General features: G+C 39.7%; 1 protein-coding gene across 14 annotated transcripts in view; it reads right to left on the bottom strand.

Annotated features, from left to right (window-relative positions):
- Window positions 1-17,129, bottom strand: part of MAP9 (microtubule associated protein 9) — a 46,077-nt gene extending 28,948 nt beyond the window's left edge. For 3 of the 14 annotated variants that reach the window (XR_007909330.2, XR_007909329.2, XM_051819924.2), the window contains exons 1-7: window positions 16,883-17,128; window positions 16,162-16,302; window positions 14,704-14,788; window positions 12,995-13,315; window positions 8,673-8,896; window positions 3,737-3,830; window positions 1,512-1,762 (exon numbers count right to left, since the gene is read on the bottom strand). Coding sequence is in view for 11 of the 14 variants with exons in the window: in XM_051819924.2 (XP_051675884.2) it covers window positions 1,512-1,762; window positions 3,737-3,830; window positions 8,673-8,896; window positions 12,995-13,315; window positions 14,704-14,788; window positions 16,162-16,236 (1,050 nt within the window). In the remaining 3 variants the exon portion in view is untranslated. Of the gene's footprint in view, window positions 1-1,511; window positions 1,763-3,736; window positions 3,831-8,672; window positions 8,897-12,994; window positions 13,316-14,703; window positions 14,789-16,161; window positions 16,303-16,882 lie in introns of all 14 variants that reach the window. The other 11 variants (XR_007909331.2, XM_051819929.2, XM_051819925.2 and 8 more) reach the window with 10 other exon arrangements.
- Between the last annotated feature and the right edge of the window lie 1,400 nt (window positions 17,130-18,529).

The following is an 18,529-nucleotide window of genomic DNA, read 5'->3' as shown; positions in this document are numbered from 1 at the left end:
GACTCTTACCAGTCTTAATCAATACAGTACAGGAAGTTTTAGCCAGAGAAAGAAATTAAAGGTTTATAAATCAGAAAGTAGAAAGTCAAATTACCCATTTGCAGATGACATGGTTCTATATAAATGGAAATAAAACACTCTATTATGAGACTATTAGAAGTTATAAGAGAATTCAGCAAAGTTTCAGGTAACAACATCAATACACAAAAATCAGTATTATTTTTTATACACCAGCAGTGGTCTTGCTGGGAAAGAACTTGTAAGAACAATCCCACTCATAATAGCTAACAACAAAAAGAATGACCTTGGGATAAATTTAACCAGGGACAAAAAAGACCTCCACAATGAAAATTACGAAACATTAAAGAAAGAAATAGGAAATATAAATAGAGTCTCTCATGTTTATGGATTAAACAAATTAATGTTATCAGAATGTCCATACTACCCAAAGCAATTTATAGATTCAACACAATGTCCATCAAAATACCAATGCATTCTTCACAAAATTAGAAACAACAATCCTAAAATTCATTTAGAAACACAACAGACCCCCATTAGTGAAAGCAGTCTTGAATAATAAAAACAAACCAGAGGCATCACAATACCTGATGTGAAGACTTACAATAAGGCTACTTTCACCAAAGCTGCATGAGACTGACATAAAAGTAAACACATACACAAATGGAACAGAATAGAAACTCCAGAAATAAATCCATGCATGCATAACCAATTTATCTTTGATAAATGTGCTAAAAATATTACCTGGAGAAAAGACAATCTCTTCAATAAATGGTGTTGGAAAATTGGATTTATACATGCAGAAGTGTGACTCAAAACCCCTAATGTACACACTATACAATAATCAATTCAAAATGCTCAAAGATCTAAATAGAAGAACTTATGCTAGGAAACAAAGATGAAACACTCCAAGACATTAGTACAAGCAAAATCTTTTTGAATAAGACCTCAATACATGGGATTGCATCAAACTAAGAAGCTTCTGCACAGCAGAGGAACAATTAACAGCACATGATAAACTGCTCAGCATCACTAGCCATCAGGGAAATGCTAAGAAAAATGACAAATAGGTTCAAGATGCCATAGTACTTGCTACATACTTATTATGTTCACTGAATTATATGCCTTACATAATAATATTCCCTTCTTTCCTCACTTTATAATCTTTGTCATGAATCCCATGTTGTATGATATTATTATTCCTGCTTTCAAGGAAAATAAAAAAATAAAGCAACAAAATGTATATTATATACCTTTGATTTTTTTTTTGCAAAACAATGGGTTTCATTATATTCACTACAAATCTTCCTTGAAGTTAAAATTCAATTTAATTAAGTAAAAACCACTTAACAACACTACTACTAAAAGATGAGTTTTCTACAATTATAGTTTTCTGTAATTCAGAAGTTTGTAACACAAAAGATAACATACTTTAAAATTTTTTAAGTTTGAAGCTATAGTACAGAATAAGTAGTGTAAATGTATATAATTACCTTTGCAGATTCTGTTGGACTAGTGGATAATAAGATACTCTGAGATTTAAATAGTGATGGATCAACTGCTGAGTTATCGTCTGTTACCAGTTCAGCCTTCTCCTTTTCTTCTTTATGGCCCTCAGCAGTCAAATGACTTTCTTTAGGTTTCTCAAGTGCAGTAGTAACAAAGTCCATCAATAATGAATTCTCTTTATTTGCATTTGATTTCAAGGAAGCACAGTTTTCAGTGAATTCTTCATTCTGATCTACTTGGAGACAGAGTAACAGGATTAGAACTCTCTTCTGAATTAATAAGTCAGTTTGCTTTACATGAAGACTGGCTATTATCTCTTTTTCTTGTATAATAAAATACAGCCGGTTCTTGACATCTATAGATTACATAGCTGCAGATTCCATCAATTTCAGATCAAAGATAGTTTTAAAAATATAATTGTATCTCCACTGAACTCCTCTGGACTTTTTTTCTTGTTATTTACTAAGCAATAGAATGTAGAACTACTTACATGGCATTTTCAATGTAATGGGTATTATAAATAATCTGGAGAGGACTTAAAGTATATGGGAAATTATGCAAATACCAGATCATTTATAATAGGGGTTTGAGCACCCACAGATTTTGGTATCTGCCAGGGGTCTGGAACCAATTTCTTGTGGATACTGAGGGAATATTATATAAAGCAAACTAAAATATTAAACTTGAATAAATTGTGAGTTACAAAAAAAGAAAATAACTACTCTTAACCTAATGAAGCACTCCAAAAATCTAATAATTAGAAAAACAGCATATTAATAAATATAACGGTATAACTAGCCCCAAACAAACCATACTGAAAGACTTTGGTGGTGACGTATGAACCCATGAAGTGAGATGGTAGTATCCATTCAATTCTACCGTTTGAGTGTGTGTGAGCTGGAACAAGGGGCACACAGCTACTACAGTTACTGGCAATGTGGCTGTAGATTTGCACAGATGAAGGAGAACCAAGAACCAATGCAATTTTACACAGAGAATCAAGTCAGTCGCTGGGCAGTTGCATCCCCATCTTGAGATAGTGCTGACCCTGATACTAAAAAGGGCACTAAGGACAGGCTGGTTACTGACCCTCTCGGTGCTCAACTCTGGAATAAGATGGCTCAGCTGTGCTTTTACTCAATGGCTCCTATTCTAATTCTGTTGCACTTACGGATGTTCAACAGAAAGAAATTAATGCTTTTATGTGAATTATCAAGTTTCAATTCTACCAAGATGTACCTCCAGGCTAAATGTGTAACCTTTACTATCAAAAGTATTAATTCTGCTGCATTCATTTTTCTGGAAACTTGTTTTGGGGTAAGCTAAGTTTAAAATCACTTTATTATTATAGGACACATTCATATTTGGAGACTGACCACAACTCAACTCATCACTGAACTTTTAGAAATGTTAATCTATTCAGTGAAAAAACAATGGGGATTTTGGAGCTGAAAATTCAAGCTATGGCTCCATCACTAAAGTTGGGTATGATTCCCAATATCTTTGCACGTCAGTTTGTCTCATCTGAAAAATGACAAAAATGTTACATAGTAAGCACTTAGCTAATGCTAGTTACACATCCCAGTCCTAGAAACAGTTATGCCTTTTAGGTCTCTCATTAAGCCACATGTCATGCCCCTAGGAAAAGAAGCAGTGCATGAGACACGTCACTATCTGCTTACCATGATATTGTTCTAAGTGCTTTGTGTATATTACTCATTAATTTAATTTTCACAACCACCCTATGAGGTAGAATACTTTTATTTAAAGATCAATATACAGGGCAAGATAGGTTGGTTACTATGTTCATGTTGTTGTGTCTGGATTCAAATCTAGTTTAGTTTCACTCTAAAATTTCACCTAGCCATTATGTTGCATTACAATCTGCTGCAGCAACGCATATATAGTAATAGTTTACCTTAAGTGATCACTGTACTTGTACCAGGAACTGCCTAATGGCTGAAATGCCCTTTGTCACTTGATTTCCACAACTGCCTTATGAGACAGATAATATATAACTTAGACACTCAGAGATCACTTTTCGGCATCTAAAGTAACAACAGTTAATAAACTGCATAGTTGGGATTAAAACTCAGACTAATACAAATAGTTATTTTCCTTGTAACTATAAAAAGTATCATTTCTCTTACAAACAGACTTCTAAGCAATACATATGTCACAAATAAGACACAAAATTATAAATATCTACCTTTTATGGATGATTTTTCCCCAGGTTCTGGTGAAAAGGAATTTCCAGTACTTTCTCTAAGGGATGATGGTGATAGATTTGTTGCACATGGGTCCTGTTTAAAAGAAACGCATTTACCATATAAGTTTAGTTCCCAATATTTGTGGAGGCAACAGCTTTATTAAAACTTTGTTATGACTCAAAATTATGCATTATTAGGAGCTAGTTGTTGAAATACCAAGTATCAAGATAGTAGAAAAGAATATACTTTTGACTTTGATGTCCTAGTCATTAAAAAGGATCACTAAAAGAATTATTCTAGTCCTTTATATAACTGGTATCTCTATATTTGTTAATATTTTTCAAAACTCCTGCTGTTCAAAATGAAATCTTTTATAAATATCTAAGGCAATGACTAGGCTGACATCTCTTTCTACAATTCCTCTTTCAACAAAAGTATAAAGATGACAGTAGGTACAAATATCTTCTCTCAAACAAATATTAATAGTTGTCTAAACGAAAGATTTATAAACCCAGGTAATTCTACATATTTTAGGTAGGAAATCACAGGGATTTGATGTATTTGATTTTTCCTCAAAATTCTGAAGATAATATCTGAGACAAAATAAGCATATTTGAAACTAAATTAAACATGTTTTCATAGAGTAATAATCTTTCCAAAAGGTAATGATGGTATCATATGGGAAGTTTAATTTGGGGGCAAGTGTTTAGCACAGTAGTTGAGATGGTACTTTGGAAGTGTGCATCACGAATCAGAGTGCCTGGATTAGAGGCCCAGCTCTGCTTCCATTTCTAGCTTCCTCCTGATGCACACTTTGGGAGGCAGCAGGGGATGTTTCAAAGTAGTTGGGTCTTTGCCACCCATCTGGGAGATCTAGACTGACTTCAGTCTGACATAGCACTGGTTGTTATGAGCATTTGGGGAGTAATCAGTGGGTGGGACCTCTTTGTCTTTTTTGTCTGTCTCTGTCTTTCAAATAAAATAATAAATAAAACTTTTTAAATGTTATTTACCACAAAAAATTGATTTGTCCCAAAATAAATCACATTGGAAATTATAAATTATATTTAAAGAAATTGCAATGAAAGTAAAAGGCATCAAAAAAGTTGGGGCTGCTAAAGCAGTGCAGAAAAGAAAATTTGTAGCTTTCGAAGGTTTTACTAGAAAGGATGAAAGGCTTAAAGTCAATGAGAAACTTTTCACTCAATGATATAAAATTAAATCAAAGAAAGTAAAAGAAATGAATAAACACTGAAAAGCAGTGAAAATGGAAATACACAACAGAGATACTAGCAAAGCCCAAGTTTGTTCTTGTGAAAAGCTGAATAAAACTAAGCAGTCTATAAATATTTAACAAGAAATAGAGACAGAAAACAAAAAATATATACATTAGAGGTAAAAGAATGTAATGATAATCATGATAATAGATATCAAAAGGATAAGGCAGTATCATGGACAACTATGTTTATAAATTAATGTCTCAATTTCTTAGTATACAGAAATCACTAAACTGTTGAAATGGAAAAATCTGAACAGCAGATTACAAAAACAACTGAATTTAAGCCCAAAGACCTCTCCACAAAATATTCCAGATCTGAATAATTTTGCTGGTGATTCTTCTCATTAAAGGGAAAAATGGTACCAAACTTTTGGTTTCACACTAAACTATCAGGAAGTAAAGCAGGAAGAGGTATTACTCAACTCAATTAATAAAAAAGCCTGATAACAACATATAAGAAAAAATATATACACCAATAACCTTCATAAATACAGATGCAAAAATTTTAACAAAATATTAAGAAATCAAATCCCATAATAAAATACTATGCCATAATCAACCAGACTTTATCCCAGGAATTCTAGGTTACTTTAACACAAGAACAATATGATATACACGCTCATGCCACCTCACACACACACACGCACATACACAATCGACAGGAAAAGTGGGAGATGAGGATATAGTGATAAAACAAAGTAGCCCATCCTTTCAGTATCTAGCTATGCCTTCTGCAGGAATGTAAGGCAGTAAGTAGAGGTACAGTGTCAAGTAAGAGTTTACTAAGAGGCTTGAGAATGACAGAATATGGATGGAAACAGACCAGTGAAAAGCCAAAAGTTAAACATAAAGGAGGGAGAAGGCTTAAACAAAAAACAGATGGGAAATCCCTGAAACCATAAACTTAAAGAAGATTCAGAGCACAATCATGGAGATACTTCATGTATTGAAAACTCAGATTGTTAAAAATAGAAGTATCCGGCCAGTGCCGCAGCTCAATAGGCTAATCCTCTGCCTGCGGCGCCGTCACACCGGGTTCTAATCCCGGTCTGAGCGCCGGATTCCATCCTGGTTGCTCCTCTTCCAGTCCAGCTCTCTGCTGTGGCCCGGGAGTACAGTGGAGGATGGCCCAAGTGCTTGGGCCCTGCACCCCATGGGAGACCAGGAAAAGCACCTGGTTCCTGCCTTTGGATCAGCGCGGTGTGCCAGCCGCAGCGCGCTGGCCGCAGCAACCATTGGGGGGTGAACCAACGGCAAAGGAAGACCTTTCTCTCTGTCTCTCTCTCTCACTGTCCACTCTGCCTGTCAAAAAAATTTAAAAAAAAATAGAAGTGTCCAATGGCATGATAATAATTCTGTGTTCTGGGTTATGTTTTGGATGTGAATGTGAATGTGGTCTTAAGATCACACAAGCAGCATGAAAATACTCATGATCTAATATTAATAGATGAAGAAAAGAATGATATAAAACATTACAAAAGGGAGTGGGTATTGGTACCGTGGTTAAGATGTTGCTTTGGATACCAGCAACCCATATCAGAGAGCATGGATTCAAGTCCAGGCTACTCAACTTCTGATCAGCTTTCTGCTACTACGTACTCTGGGAGGCAGTAGGTGTTGATGGCTCAAGTATTTGGGTCCCTGCCACTCAAAAGTAAACAAATAATACATTTAAAAATCTTAAAGAAAAACCCAAAATATTATGAATATTAAGATGGAAAATAAAGCAAATATAGGAAAACAGTCTAATATAAAGCTGTAAAATGAACATCAGTACTATTAGATGATGGGACTAGGGTTGGATATTTTTCTGTGGAATTCTATGTCACAGTATGATGCTACTTTAAAACTTTGGGAACACTTTTTCTGTAAGAAATACTGAAACACAGAGTGGGTATTCAACACAGCAATTAAGAAATGTTCAAAAACAGCATTCAAAATTATGTATCTTTACCCACTTGAATAGTTCTTCCCTAAGTTCAGGTCTATTCACAACCTCAAAATACGACCTTATTTAAAAATAAGGCATTTACAGTTGTACTTAGTTAAGAGGAGGACATACAGGATTAGGGCGGGCCCTATAGTTGATGACTGGTTTCTTTTTTTAGAGAAGAAGGAGTCACAGAAACACCAAGGAGAAACAGGAAAGAAGGCTATGTAGTAATGAAGGCAGGGATTACACTGACACAGCTACAACCCAGAGAATGCTCAGGACTGCAGCCAACCAGCAGAGCTGAAAGAGGCAAGAATTCTTCCCTAAAGCCTTCAGAGGGAACACAGCTCTGCCTACACCTGGATATTGAATGTTGGCACCAGAACTGAGAGGATAATTTTATCATACACAAGTACATATCATACACAAGCACATATCATACATAAAGTACGTATCATACATAAAGTATGTATCATACATAAAGTTAACTGTTTGGGTTTCTCCCCCTCCCTGCCCCAATTTTCTGAACAAGTTACAAAGAGCACAGAGGAGTCAGTCAAATTGTTTGCTTTACTGGGAAAGCAGCAGAAGATTTGAATGAGTTGCCTATTGTGCTTCCCAACAGTTCAGGTCCAAATTGCAGGAATTCATGCATTCAGCCACAGTACAAAGGAGCTCCTTGTGGCCCCTTTTGTATCACCTCCCAGGGAGCAGATCCTTCCACACCAAGCCCAGTTATCCTGATGCCCCCACACGGATTGTGGTAGAAGAATGTTCCTCTCATACTTTCCTCATGTGAAATATGAGCTGGAAGTCTGCTTCCCACAGTGGAATATAGAGAGGGGACTAGGTGTTATCCTTTAAGAACAAGATGTAAATCCCCTGACAGAAATGTCAAGGGTCATATTCAATTCCATTTTGGTATATTCAAATAAAATAAAATAGTGTCATAAACATTAAATACATATCTGTTGAGTCAAGTAAACCAGATGAATAAAGTGATACTAGCTATATTATCTGTACCCATAAATTACATAATTTAAAAATATGTAAATTAAAAATAGATTGCAACTGAAAATTGTAGTATCATATAGATTCTAAAGAGAAACATCTTTTTTCTACATCGTACTTTCCCTGAAATTGGATGTATCTTATAATCACTGGTATGCCATAGTTTAATTGGATATTGATTTTTTTTAAATTTGAAACCATTTCCATATCAATTGCAAAAGAAAACATGTAAAAACGGGCCAGCGCCACGGCTCACTAGGCTAATCCTCCGCCTAGCGGCGCCAGCACACCAGGTTCTAGTCCTGGTTGGGGCGCCGGATTCTGTCCCGGTTGCCCCTCTTCCAGGCCAGCTCTCTGCTGTGGCCAGGGAGTGCAGTGGAGGATGGCCCAGGTGCTTGGGCCCTGCACCCCATGGGAGACCAGGATAAGCACCTGGCTCCTGGCTCCTGCCATCGGATCAGCGCAGTGCGCCGGCCACAGCGCGCCAGCCGCGGCGGCCATTGGAGGGTGAACCAATGGCAAAGGAAGACCTTTCTCTCTGTCTCTCTCTCTCACTGTCCACTCTGCCTGTTTAAAAAAAAACAAACAAACAAACAAAAAAAACCATGTAAAAACACAAACACAAATTGCCTCTCTCTCACACACACACACACACACACACACAATCAGATGCAAAGGCTTAAATTCAAGAACACAAAGAAGTAGTACTAACCTCAGGATGATCATTTTCCTCTTTCTTCTCAGCTTCTAATTCTGTGCCACTTGGCCTCGTAGGGGAAGAAGGTGCAGACTGTACCTGTGGTTCTTGACTGGGAGAGATTTCTTTTTCTTCCAGTCTATCTTTCTGTTCCCTGTAGCTATTCTTTTTTAACATGCTCCTTGGCCGAGGTAAAGGTTTCAAGTGGTCATCTGTTTCAAGGCTGCTGTTGTTTTCTGCTGAAAGATAAAATGCTGTAAGTCCAGTGTATCAAACAAAGCCCATGGCTTCAACTACCCCCAGGTGGCCTCCCTACTTCCATTCTGTTCTCGCCCTTGTCTCTCTGTCCTGGAGAGTGCATAGGAATGCCACAATCCTTGTCTACCCAGAGCTCACATAAAGCGCAATTAAATGACAGCTCTTAACCAAAATAAAAAGATATTTGCCATCCTGAAAGCAGCTAATATATATACTTTAGTATAATGTACTTGTTTATGAAATCCTAACTCTTCAACTTCATGATCTTCATTGTATTCTAGATATTTAAGAAAACAAAAACAAAATGATACCTTCCCTTGGTCTACCTGTATAAAATGAGGAGGTTCCCTAAACCTTTACTGAGTACCTGATAGCAGGCCCTGTACAAGGACTCTACAGGTTGGAAAAGGAGATGATTCTCAATAAACAAAATTATAAGCCAAAGCCTGTTACAAATTAGAAGATGGTGAAGTTGGCACACAGGGGACAGAAGTGCCCCTTTACAATGGAGGAAGAAATGTAGAACTAGATAATTTGTGAATATAACTGCATTCATAAGACTTCTCTAGCAGATATTTAAATTAAAGTTACTATTTATTTCTAACTTTAAAATAAGAACTAATGTATTTCCATCTCTCAATATGTTGATGGAAGCTTATCATTTCTATATTTTTGTCTTAACTTTATGTGTAAAATTGGTTTATCATACCTTTCGAACACATCCTGACTAAATTAAGTCTTGGATGACTGTGCTACATCTTTATTGTTGTATTCTTTTCTATCATCACAGTGCTTGTAACATACTACAGTGGTAATCAAAATAAATATTTGTGGATAAATGAAACAATCTGTTTATGAACAAATACTAAATATCAAAATGAGTAAAAGATGTATTTATAAAATGCTTAATTCATGCCAGAACTGTTATAAGCACTTCAAATACATGAAGTCATTTATCTCCTAGAGGTATTTCAACTGTTAAGTTATTTCATAGATGAATAAACTGAAGAAGAGGTCTTGTATCCAAGGTCACAAACCTAGGAAGTTACAGTTCTGGGGTTAAAGCACAAGCACCTGACTGCAAAGACCACAACTCTGGTGACATTAATATTAAAACTAAAACAACTTAGCCTGCAGAAAATATTTCCTGCAATCACCACCCAAGTGACACTTGCTCTACAAATTGAAGGAGTCTGGTCATTGCACTTTTTACAAAAGACAAGCAGGCAGAATGAACATTTTCAAGTTCTACTGTTTTAATGGTCAATCAGCAGATGGGGGATCTCTGCATCTCTCTCTCTCTCTCTCTCTGTCTATCTCTGTCCTTGTGCCTTCCAAATAAATAAATAAAGCATTATTTGCTACTCAGAAGGATCTTATACGACATGAAAAAAAAAATCTAAGAATTTAGAGTATAAAACTATATTTGTAAACCACATTAATTCTTTCATAAATGAATTATTCATCAGATCCTTAATGAATCTGATATACCGGGTGTTATCTAAAGACCACTAACCTCAATTTTCATTTTTCAATTTGAAGAACCTGAGGGTTAACGACTTTAATATAATGTATACCAAAACTCCACTTCGAGAAGTATTGTCAAGTTCTCAGAAATAAAACAAATGCCCAAATACTTTTTTCAAACTTTGTTTTATAATCAAACATATAATATTACCTATATTGGTAATTATATTACATGTGCAGATATACAAGTGGTATGTGTGTGTGTATACACCCCTAAGTGGATCAGTTAGAGTTTTGCTGCCACTTTGTGGTTTAAGTATTTCCATATTCATTTTAGTTTACCATAGCTTTTTATCTACCATAAATTTCTTTTTTAAAAAATATTTTTACCAGCCGGCACCGCGGCTCACTAGGCTAATCCTCCGCCTAGTGGCGCCGGCACACCGGGTTCTAGTCCCGGTCGGGGCGCCGGATTCTGTCCCGGTTGCCCCTCTTCCAGGCCAGCCCTCTGCTGTGGCCAGGGAGTGCAGTGGAGGATGGCCCAGGTGCTTGGGCCCTGCACCCCATGGGAGACCAGGAAAAGCACCTGGCTCCTGGCTCCTGCCATCAGATCAGCGCGGTGCGCCGGCCACAGCGCGCCAGCCGCGGCGGCCATTGGAGGGTGAACCAACGGCAAAGGAAGACCTTTCTCTCTGTCTCTCTCTCTCACTGTCCACTCTGCCTGTCAAAAAAAAAAAAAAATTTATTTATTTAATTGAGAGGCAGCGATACAGACAGTGAGAGGGAGACAGAGAGAAAGGTCTTCCATCCGCTGATTCACTCCCCAAATGGCCACAACAGCCAGAGCTAGGCTGATCCAAAGCCAGCTGCCAGGAGCTTCTTCTGGGTCTCCCATGCAGGTGCAGGAGCCTAAGCACTTGGGCCATCTTCCACTGCTTTCCCAGGTCATAGCAGAGAGCTGGATTAAAAGAGGAGCAGCGGGACTAGAACTGGCACCCCAAAGGGATGCCAGTGCTGCAGGCAGAAGATTAGCCAACTGCACCACAGCGCTGGCTCCTAGATACCATAAATTTCTAATTCTATATTTCCATATGTCTACGACCAATTTCTAGCTGTTATATGCTGACATTTTCCTTTTTCTTTACTTCTGTTTAAATGCAGACAAAGAGAGAAAAAGAGAGAGAAAGAGGGGAAGGGAGAGAGAAGAGATGGAGATCTCTTGGCTATTGGTTCTATCCAAAAATGGCCACAACAACCATGTCTAGACCAGGCTGAAGCCAGGGGCATGGAATTCCATCCAGGCCTCACACATGGGTTTCTGGTGCTGAAGTACTTGGCCCATCTTCTGCTGCTTTCACAGGCCCATTAGCAGGGAGCTGCATCAGAAGCACAGCATCCTGGACCTGAACTGGCATTGCCTACATGGGATGCTGGCATCACAAGAGGGGACTTAACTTACTGTACCACAACACTGGCCCACATTTCCTTAATAAATTTCAATTATGTTTCCTTCCTCTCTATCTTTGATTCCACTCACTATGCTGCAAAGGTAGAATTTAGAAGCTAATTCTGCTTCTTTTTGTCTTCTGCTTGCGTTCGTGTAGTGTTTATGAAACACAATTCAGTATATTCTCAACACAGCTCTGAAGAACAGGAAGAGTAGGCGACATCTTCTTTCATATGAATACGGTAAAGTTTCATGTATTTGCTGATGTTATATATAACTAATAAACAATGACTTGTCTTCCAATGTCCTGGACACATTTTCTAGTGTTCTTTGCTTATATCTTTTCATCATTTCAAAGTTAATGGGATTGGGGGCAGGGGGAGGAAGGAGCTGCTTCTTAACACATAGCTAAAATGTTCTCTGATGTTATCAGTGTTAACATGTGAACTATACAATGAACGTACAATGTGTGAACTATTGGCCAGCATTGTATCTACTGATGATATAAAACAAAGACATTTTTATGAAGTTAGCATCAATGAATATTTCCTCTATAAAACAGAAAGCAACAAAACTGGAAGACACCAAGTCTTTAACACTGCCTGCACAACTTCTTGTGTGGTGGCCTGGGAGTCATTAAAGAGGTTGGTCCTTGCTCCATTCTACCTTTGCTCCTCTGTGCCTAGCACTCAGGGAAACAGTGGGGAAAGCAACAACAAAACTGTCCCTTCAAGTACACAAACGTCAAAAAAATTTTCTGGCAAAATGTTGATATGGGAATGACTGTTTTCAGGATTAGTTCCAATGCTGTTTTAGCTCTAATCTCTGGAGTCCGAGGGGCTTAGAAAGGATTACATTGCACATCTGTCCCTAAAAAAGCAAAACTCAAGCTCACTGGTGTGGGATTTTGGCAGCTGTAGCTTCTGGATGAAGGTGCTCTGGCTTTCTTTCCAGCAGCAGCAAGATGCGAGACTGATAACACAGCCAGAAAGCCTAACTACAGGTTTCCTCTAGGGGTCTATTATTTTGCTTTATATATATAAAATTAAAAAGTTAGATCTGATGGCTTTTCCCCCTTAAACATATACTAGATACAAGAGTATTTTGTGCGGATTATCTCAAAATAGTTTTCAAGAAGTGCAATTATAGCTAACCAACAAATTACCTGAAGATGTGCTTTTCACTGGAAGAATTCTGGGTTTGGGTTTCAGTTTAATTTTGTCTTTCTCAATTTCTTGGCCTTTACTTTGAGATTCAGATGAGGAATTTACGACTATGTCTTCACAACCATTGGGTGCCATTTCCTCATCATTCTTGATGGTCAATTCTGGCTTATCTTTGATTAGGTCATTGCTTGATTTCTTGGTTTTCAAAAAAGTCAGTCTTGGAGCACTCTTTTCTTCATCATCTGATATATGAAAATCATTCATTTTCTTCTTAATTGAATTTTCATCTACTGAGGTATCAGAAAAATCCCCCAAAGAAACTGAAAAACGCAAAAAAAAAAAAAGCATTTTCAATAGTATATTTTAGTTTTAAAGGTTGCATGAACCAAAAAAGATTAAAGAACAGAAATGACTGGAAAAACATACATCATGAATGGGTGCAAATCTATTTTGCAGCTCTTCAAAATACCTAATATAGGCAGCTTTTATTGACACATATAAAGTAAAAATTCCATTTCACTGATTTACTCAAAATCAATCAGTGCCAAGTACAGTACTTGCCCTGGGAACCACCACCAAAAACTCCTCAAAATAACTGTCAGCAGTGGGACATTTCAACCAAAGTTTGGAGTATAAAACTTTCTTTGCAAATGACTCTGTATAAAATCAACAGCAACTGTCAATGGAATAATTTAACTAGCTTTTTTTTTCCCCCATAAATATTTTGGAACTACAGTTCTGTCCACAAAACTACATATTATTTTTAACAGAACAACTAGGCTGGTGCCGTGGCTCACTTGGCTAATCCTCCGCCTGCGGCACTGGCACCCTGGGTTCTAGTCACAGTTGGGGCACTGGGTTCTAGTTCCAGCTTCTCCTCTTGCAGTCCAGCTCTCTGCTGTGGCCCGGGAAGGCAGCGGAGGATGGCCAAAGTGCTTGGGTCCCTGCAACCACATGGGAGACCGGGAGGAAGCACCCGGCTCCTGGATTCGGATCGGTGCAGCACCGGCCGTAGCGGCTATTTGGGGAGTGAATCAACGGAAGTTAGACCTTTCTCACTGTCTATAACTCTACCTGTCAAAAAAAAAAAAAAAAAAAAAAAAGAACAACTAAAGAATATCCTAACCTTACAACATAGCAGTGATTTAATTATTATTTTGATTGCTTGTTTGTTACAGAGAACATTAAAAGTCTCCCAGTGCACAGTAAAGAATAGAAAACTGAATTAAAAGTTCAGAATTTTGTGTGCCTATATTTAAAACCTAAAATAAGTTTAAATAACTAAATTAAATTAAGATGCTAGTAATATATGCAATGTGAAGGATCTGTTTTTTACACCGACCCTCAACTACAGATAAAAAAACGTGATGTATGACAAGCATTACAAAAGTGCTTCCCATATGCACCAAAGTAGTTCTGTGGTCCTTGGTTACCAACCAGCTGTAGGGTTGTGAACCTTAAACATAAAACTTTCTCCAACTCCAAAAGGATAGCCCTCTTTTATTAGCATACGTGTTGTCAGTTAATTTATAATTCAAACAAGAGACACTTAAGACAAATTCTTGAAGATAAGACTTGCTTTCTACTAATCAAAAGGTTGAAATCTAAAACCAATCTAATCCATGGGTAATATGTTAGCGTAAAGTGACGATGGGTTGCTAAAGAAGTAAGGAAGTAAAAAAAAGAAACGCGGTTTACTTCTCCATACCAATCTCATCACTGTCAAAGTCCTCGGAGTACTCAGAGCTCCTCTGCCTGGCCGAGCGAGCTGTAATTGCTCTTATTAGCTCATCCTGAAAGAAAACAATTAAAATCAACTCCTGCCCAAATGTGGAGGTCTCATATTTATAAGTTTTAAATGAATAATACTTTTTTAATAACTGCTTTCAAAGGGAGGTTCCATTTATCTAATAAACATGCATTGGAAGCCTATTTTGTGCCATGCACCTGCGCCCTGAGATTCAGTGTGCTATGTCACAGACAAGAGACCTTCCTAACAGAGCCTGCAATTAAAATGGAGGAGACGGACACTATCAAATACATTAATTGCAGGTTATAAGGGTAATTCAAGCTGGAAGGTAAGAAACCAAACTCAATTTAGACAAAATTTATTAGAAATTGGCATTTTGAAAGAAATTGGTGCTTTTTTGAAAGATAATTTATTTACTTCAAAAGCAAAGTGACAGAAGCAGAGGGGTGAGGAGGGAAACAGAGAAAGAGATAGTCCATCCTCTGATTCATACTCCTCAAATGCCTGAGACAACCAAGGCTGGGCCAGGCTGAAGCCAAGAGCCAGGAACATCATCTAGGTCTCTCATGTGGGTGGCAAGAACCCAAGTACTTGGGCCCTCACCTGCTGCCTGCTAGTGTGCACATTAGCAGGAATCTGAACCAGAAGCAGAGTGGCCTGGACTCAACCAGGCACTCTAATATAGGACACAGGTGTCTCAACAGCGGCTTAACCTGCTGCTCCAATACCTGCCCTGAAACTAGTATTTTTAAAACATTTTTATTTTGGCACATTCCTGAAATGGAGGCAATCAATACCTTTGGCGCCTGAGTTCAGAACTGTAGACACAACATAGACAATTTAAATGTTTTTATGTTACAACAGGAAAAAACACAAAATGTTTACAGGAAAGTAGCCATTTAAAGCTATGCCTGGCAGTTAAGATGCAGGTAGGGATGCCTGAATCTATATAGGAGGAGTGCTTGGGCCAGTATCAGCTCCACTGCTGAATCCAGATACCTGCTAATGTGCTCCTGGTAGGCAGAAGGTGATGGATGGTTCAGGGAGTTGGGTCCCTGTCACTGCTATGGAAGATCTAGAGTGAGTTCCTGGCTCTAGGCTTCAGCCTGGCCCAGACCTGACTGTTGCTGTCATCCTGGAAATGAATCAGCTGATGGGAACTCTGTCTCTCTGCTACTCAAATGAATAATTACAACTCGTTTAACTTTGAACTTAGTAAGAACTTCATAATGAGGCTACCTGAGTAGTCGTTTAAATAATCCTGGAGCCCCAACATGACCGTCAGCAAAAGCTCAAAGGAATGTAAGGTTTGCTCATCCTTATATAGGACTGATTGTACATCACCACTTCCTACCTTCCTGATACAGCGTTTAAGTTGTAAAAACACTGAAAATGAAGATGTTTGGAATACTTTACCTGGAATGTAGTTCTTTTGGTAACTTTTGGACTCTTTGTATAAGCCAAAGTTGTGCTAAAAACTTCGTCAGACATCGTGTTGCCTTTTACCTTTATACAACAGCTAATAAATAACTGGAATAGTCCAAGCTCTGAAAGTGGCTGAAATACACAAAAGAGCAAATCAGACTTCTTCGCACACTTGAGAATTCCCACTGCAGTGCGTGCCTCCCCCCAGGAGCCAAGCCGAGCCAACATCGCACGAACACGGAGCTACATCTTCTCCTAAAAACATAAGTGTTCTTGCAAAGAAATACCAGATCCTCACAAGCAGCTTGTTTTCAAAAACGAAAATTCAGGAAGACTTTACCCTAAAACAGCTTTACGGTTGTTTAAAGCTGAGCAAAATGCTGCCCGTTAATATACACTTTACTTTTCACTTTTATTCCAAAAGTGTTAACACTGCGTACAAACCGACCGCGCCTGGAGGGCTGGCAGGGTAAAAGGTGTAAGTGCACACACACACACACACACACACAGCTTGCACACTGCTCTATTCAAAGGAAAAGATCGTAACGTTAGAACACGAACAGCGATATTTTTCCAAGCACTTTGCCCCTCACAACAGTGCAAACAAAGCCAAATCAAGCAAAAGGAAGTTTCCGCAATGGGCTGCCTTAAAAGTCTCTATTTGAGGAAAGGCCGGGCCTGGGCCGCGCCCGCCACCCGCAGCAGCGCGCACCTGGACGGCCGCTCACCGCAGAGCCCGGAGCGCCCGGGTCTCCGCCAGCTCCTCAGGGCGTCCGGAACCCAGCACACGACAGGCCCCCGCATACCCCGGCGCAGTCACCGCCCCGTGATCCCCCGCCACTCCTGCGGCGGGCTCCCCAGAACCGAGCGCACGGCCCCCGGCGCTAGCCTCTCGCGGCGGCCGGGCCTAGCAGCGCTCGGACAACGAGCGCCCGACTGACCGAGGGGGCGGGACTAAAAACGGAGGTGGGAGGCCGTTGCTAGGAAACAGCGTCTCCGGCAGGAAGTGACTTCCCCACCAACGGGTCTCCTGGGTACCCAACTCCGCCCTCCCACCGCACTAAGAAAGTGACGTCACCGTTCTGCGTCCAGGGGGAGGGGTGCTTCTGCGGTTGCCTAGGAGACAGCCCCCGCCCAGCTCCCTCCAGGGCACTAGAGCGTTTGCGTGAGCCAAAGCACATTCACGGTTCTGCCGCCTTTAGGACCGGAAGTTCTGTGACTCAGCGTGCCAGTGGATGGGACCGAATAAATGTCACGTACGAAGTTTGCAGAGACAAGCTGCAAGGCTGAGTGCCTGGCGTCCCTGCTCAGCACCTGCGGCTGTGGTGCAAGTTGTTGAAGATAACGATATTGCCCACCTTAAAAGACTGAGTGTGGCATGAGATACTGCAGCTGGACCGCTTGGAAGAGTGCCTGCACTTGGATCCAGTCTTTGGTTCTCATGCAGCTGAGCCACAGGGGGCCTGCACGGAAGTCATTCCTTGTGGAACGAGTTTGTGGGGAGCAATCCGGACTAGACTGTTACTCGAATTAAGACTTATTCTATGCATCTGCTCTCCCACAATATGGCGCTGGGAGAGAAGTAAACAGCTTCCGCACAGCTGCCTCCAGTTCAACTAATAAATTGTAGGACTTGCTCCTGATTGGAGAGCAGCGTACTCGGCGTGTGGGCAGCCGAGTTAGGATTGGCGGAAGAGGACTATAAAGGAGGAGAGAGACGGCATGCACCGGGAACATCTATGGGGAACATCTAGCTGAAGGAACACCTGTGCAGCCCCCGAGAAGAGCCGGCCGGCGGTGTGCCGCTCCCCTGCGGAAGTGGGGAATGTGGCCAGGGGGAACTGCCCTTCCACGGAGGTGGAAGGGATAGTAGCCAACCCGGGAAGAACCAGCAGCAAACCCGGGGAGGGCCGAGCAGACGAAAGAACAGCGCAGGGTCTTGTGTCGTTCCTCCACGAAGAGGGGGAGCGACATAATGGTGCCGTGACTCGGATATGAAGCCTAGGCAGGGCTTTGTGTTGCTCCTCCACGAAGAGGGGGAGCGACAGAGTTGAAAGTTCATTTCCCATCTTGCTTTAATGCACAGCTCCCGGCCTTGGCATACTCAGTGAATTATCCATTTAAAGTGAAGTCAGCAAAGACGACGATCTAATAAAATGAAGGGCTTTATGCTGCTACAGTCAAATTCGCATCTGCATCACAGTTAATATAAGTAACCCTTAAAATAAATAAAAACCAAAAACACTAACTAAAATAACATGGAAGTTAAAGGTAAAAGAACATATTGTTTTACTATTTTTAATTTATTGAGTGCAATCCTCGTTAACTTGTCCAAATGAATTCATTGACTAGCAGTTAC

This window comes from Oryctolagus cuniculus, chromosome 8, assembly GCF_964237555.1.
Source record: "Oryctolagus cuniculus chromosome 8, mOryCun1.1, whole genome shotgun sequence".
In the NCBI taxonomy this organism is placed as follows: Eukaryota; Metazoa; Chordata; class Mammalia; order Lagomorpha; family Leporidae; genus Oryctolagus; species Oryctolagus cuniculus.
Note: the sequence above shows the minus strand (reverse complement) of the source record. Positions and strands in the feature narration are given on the sequence as shown.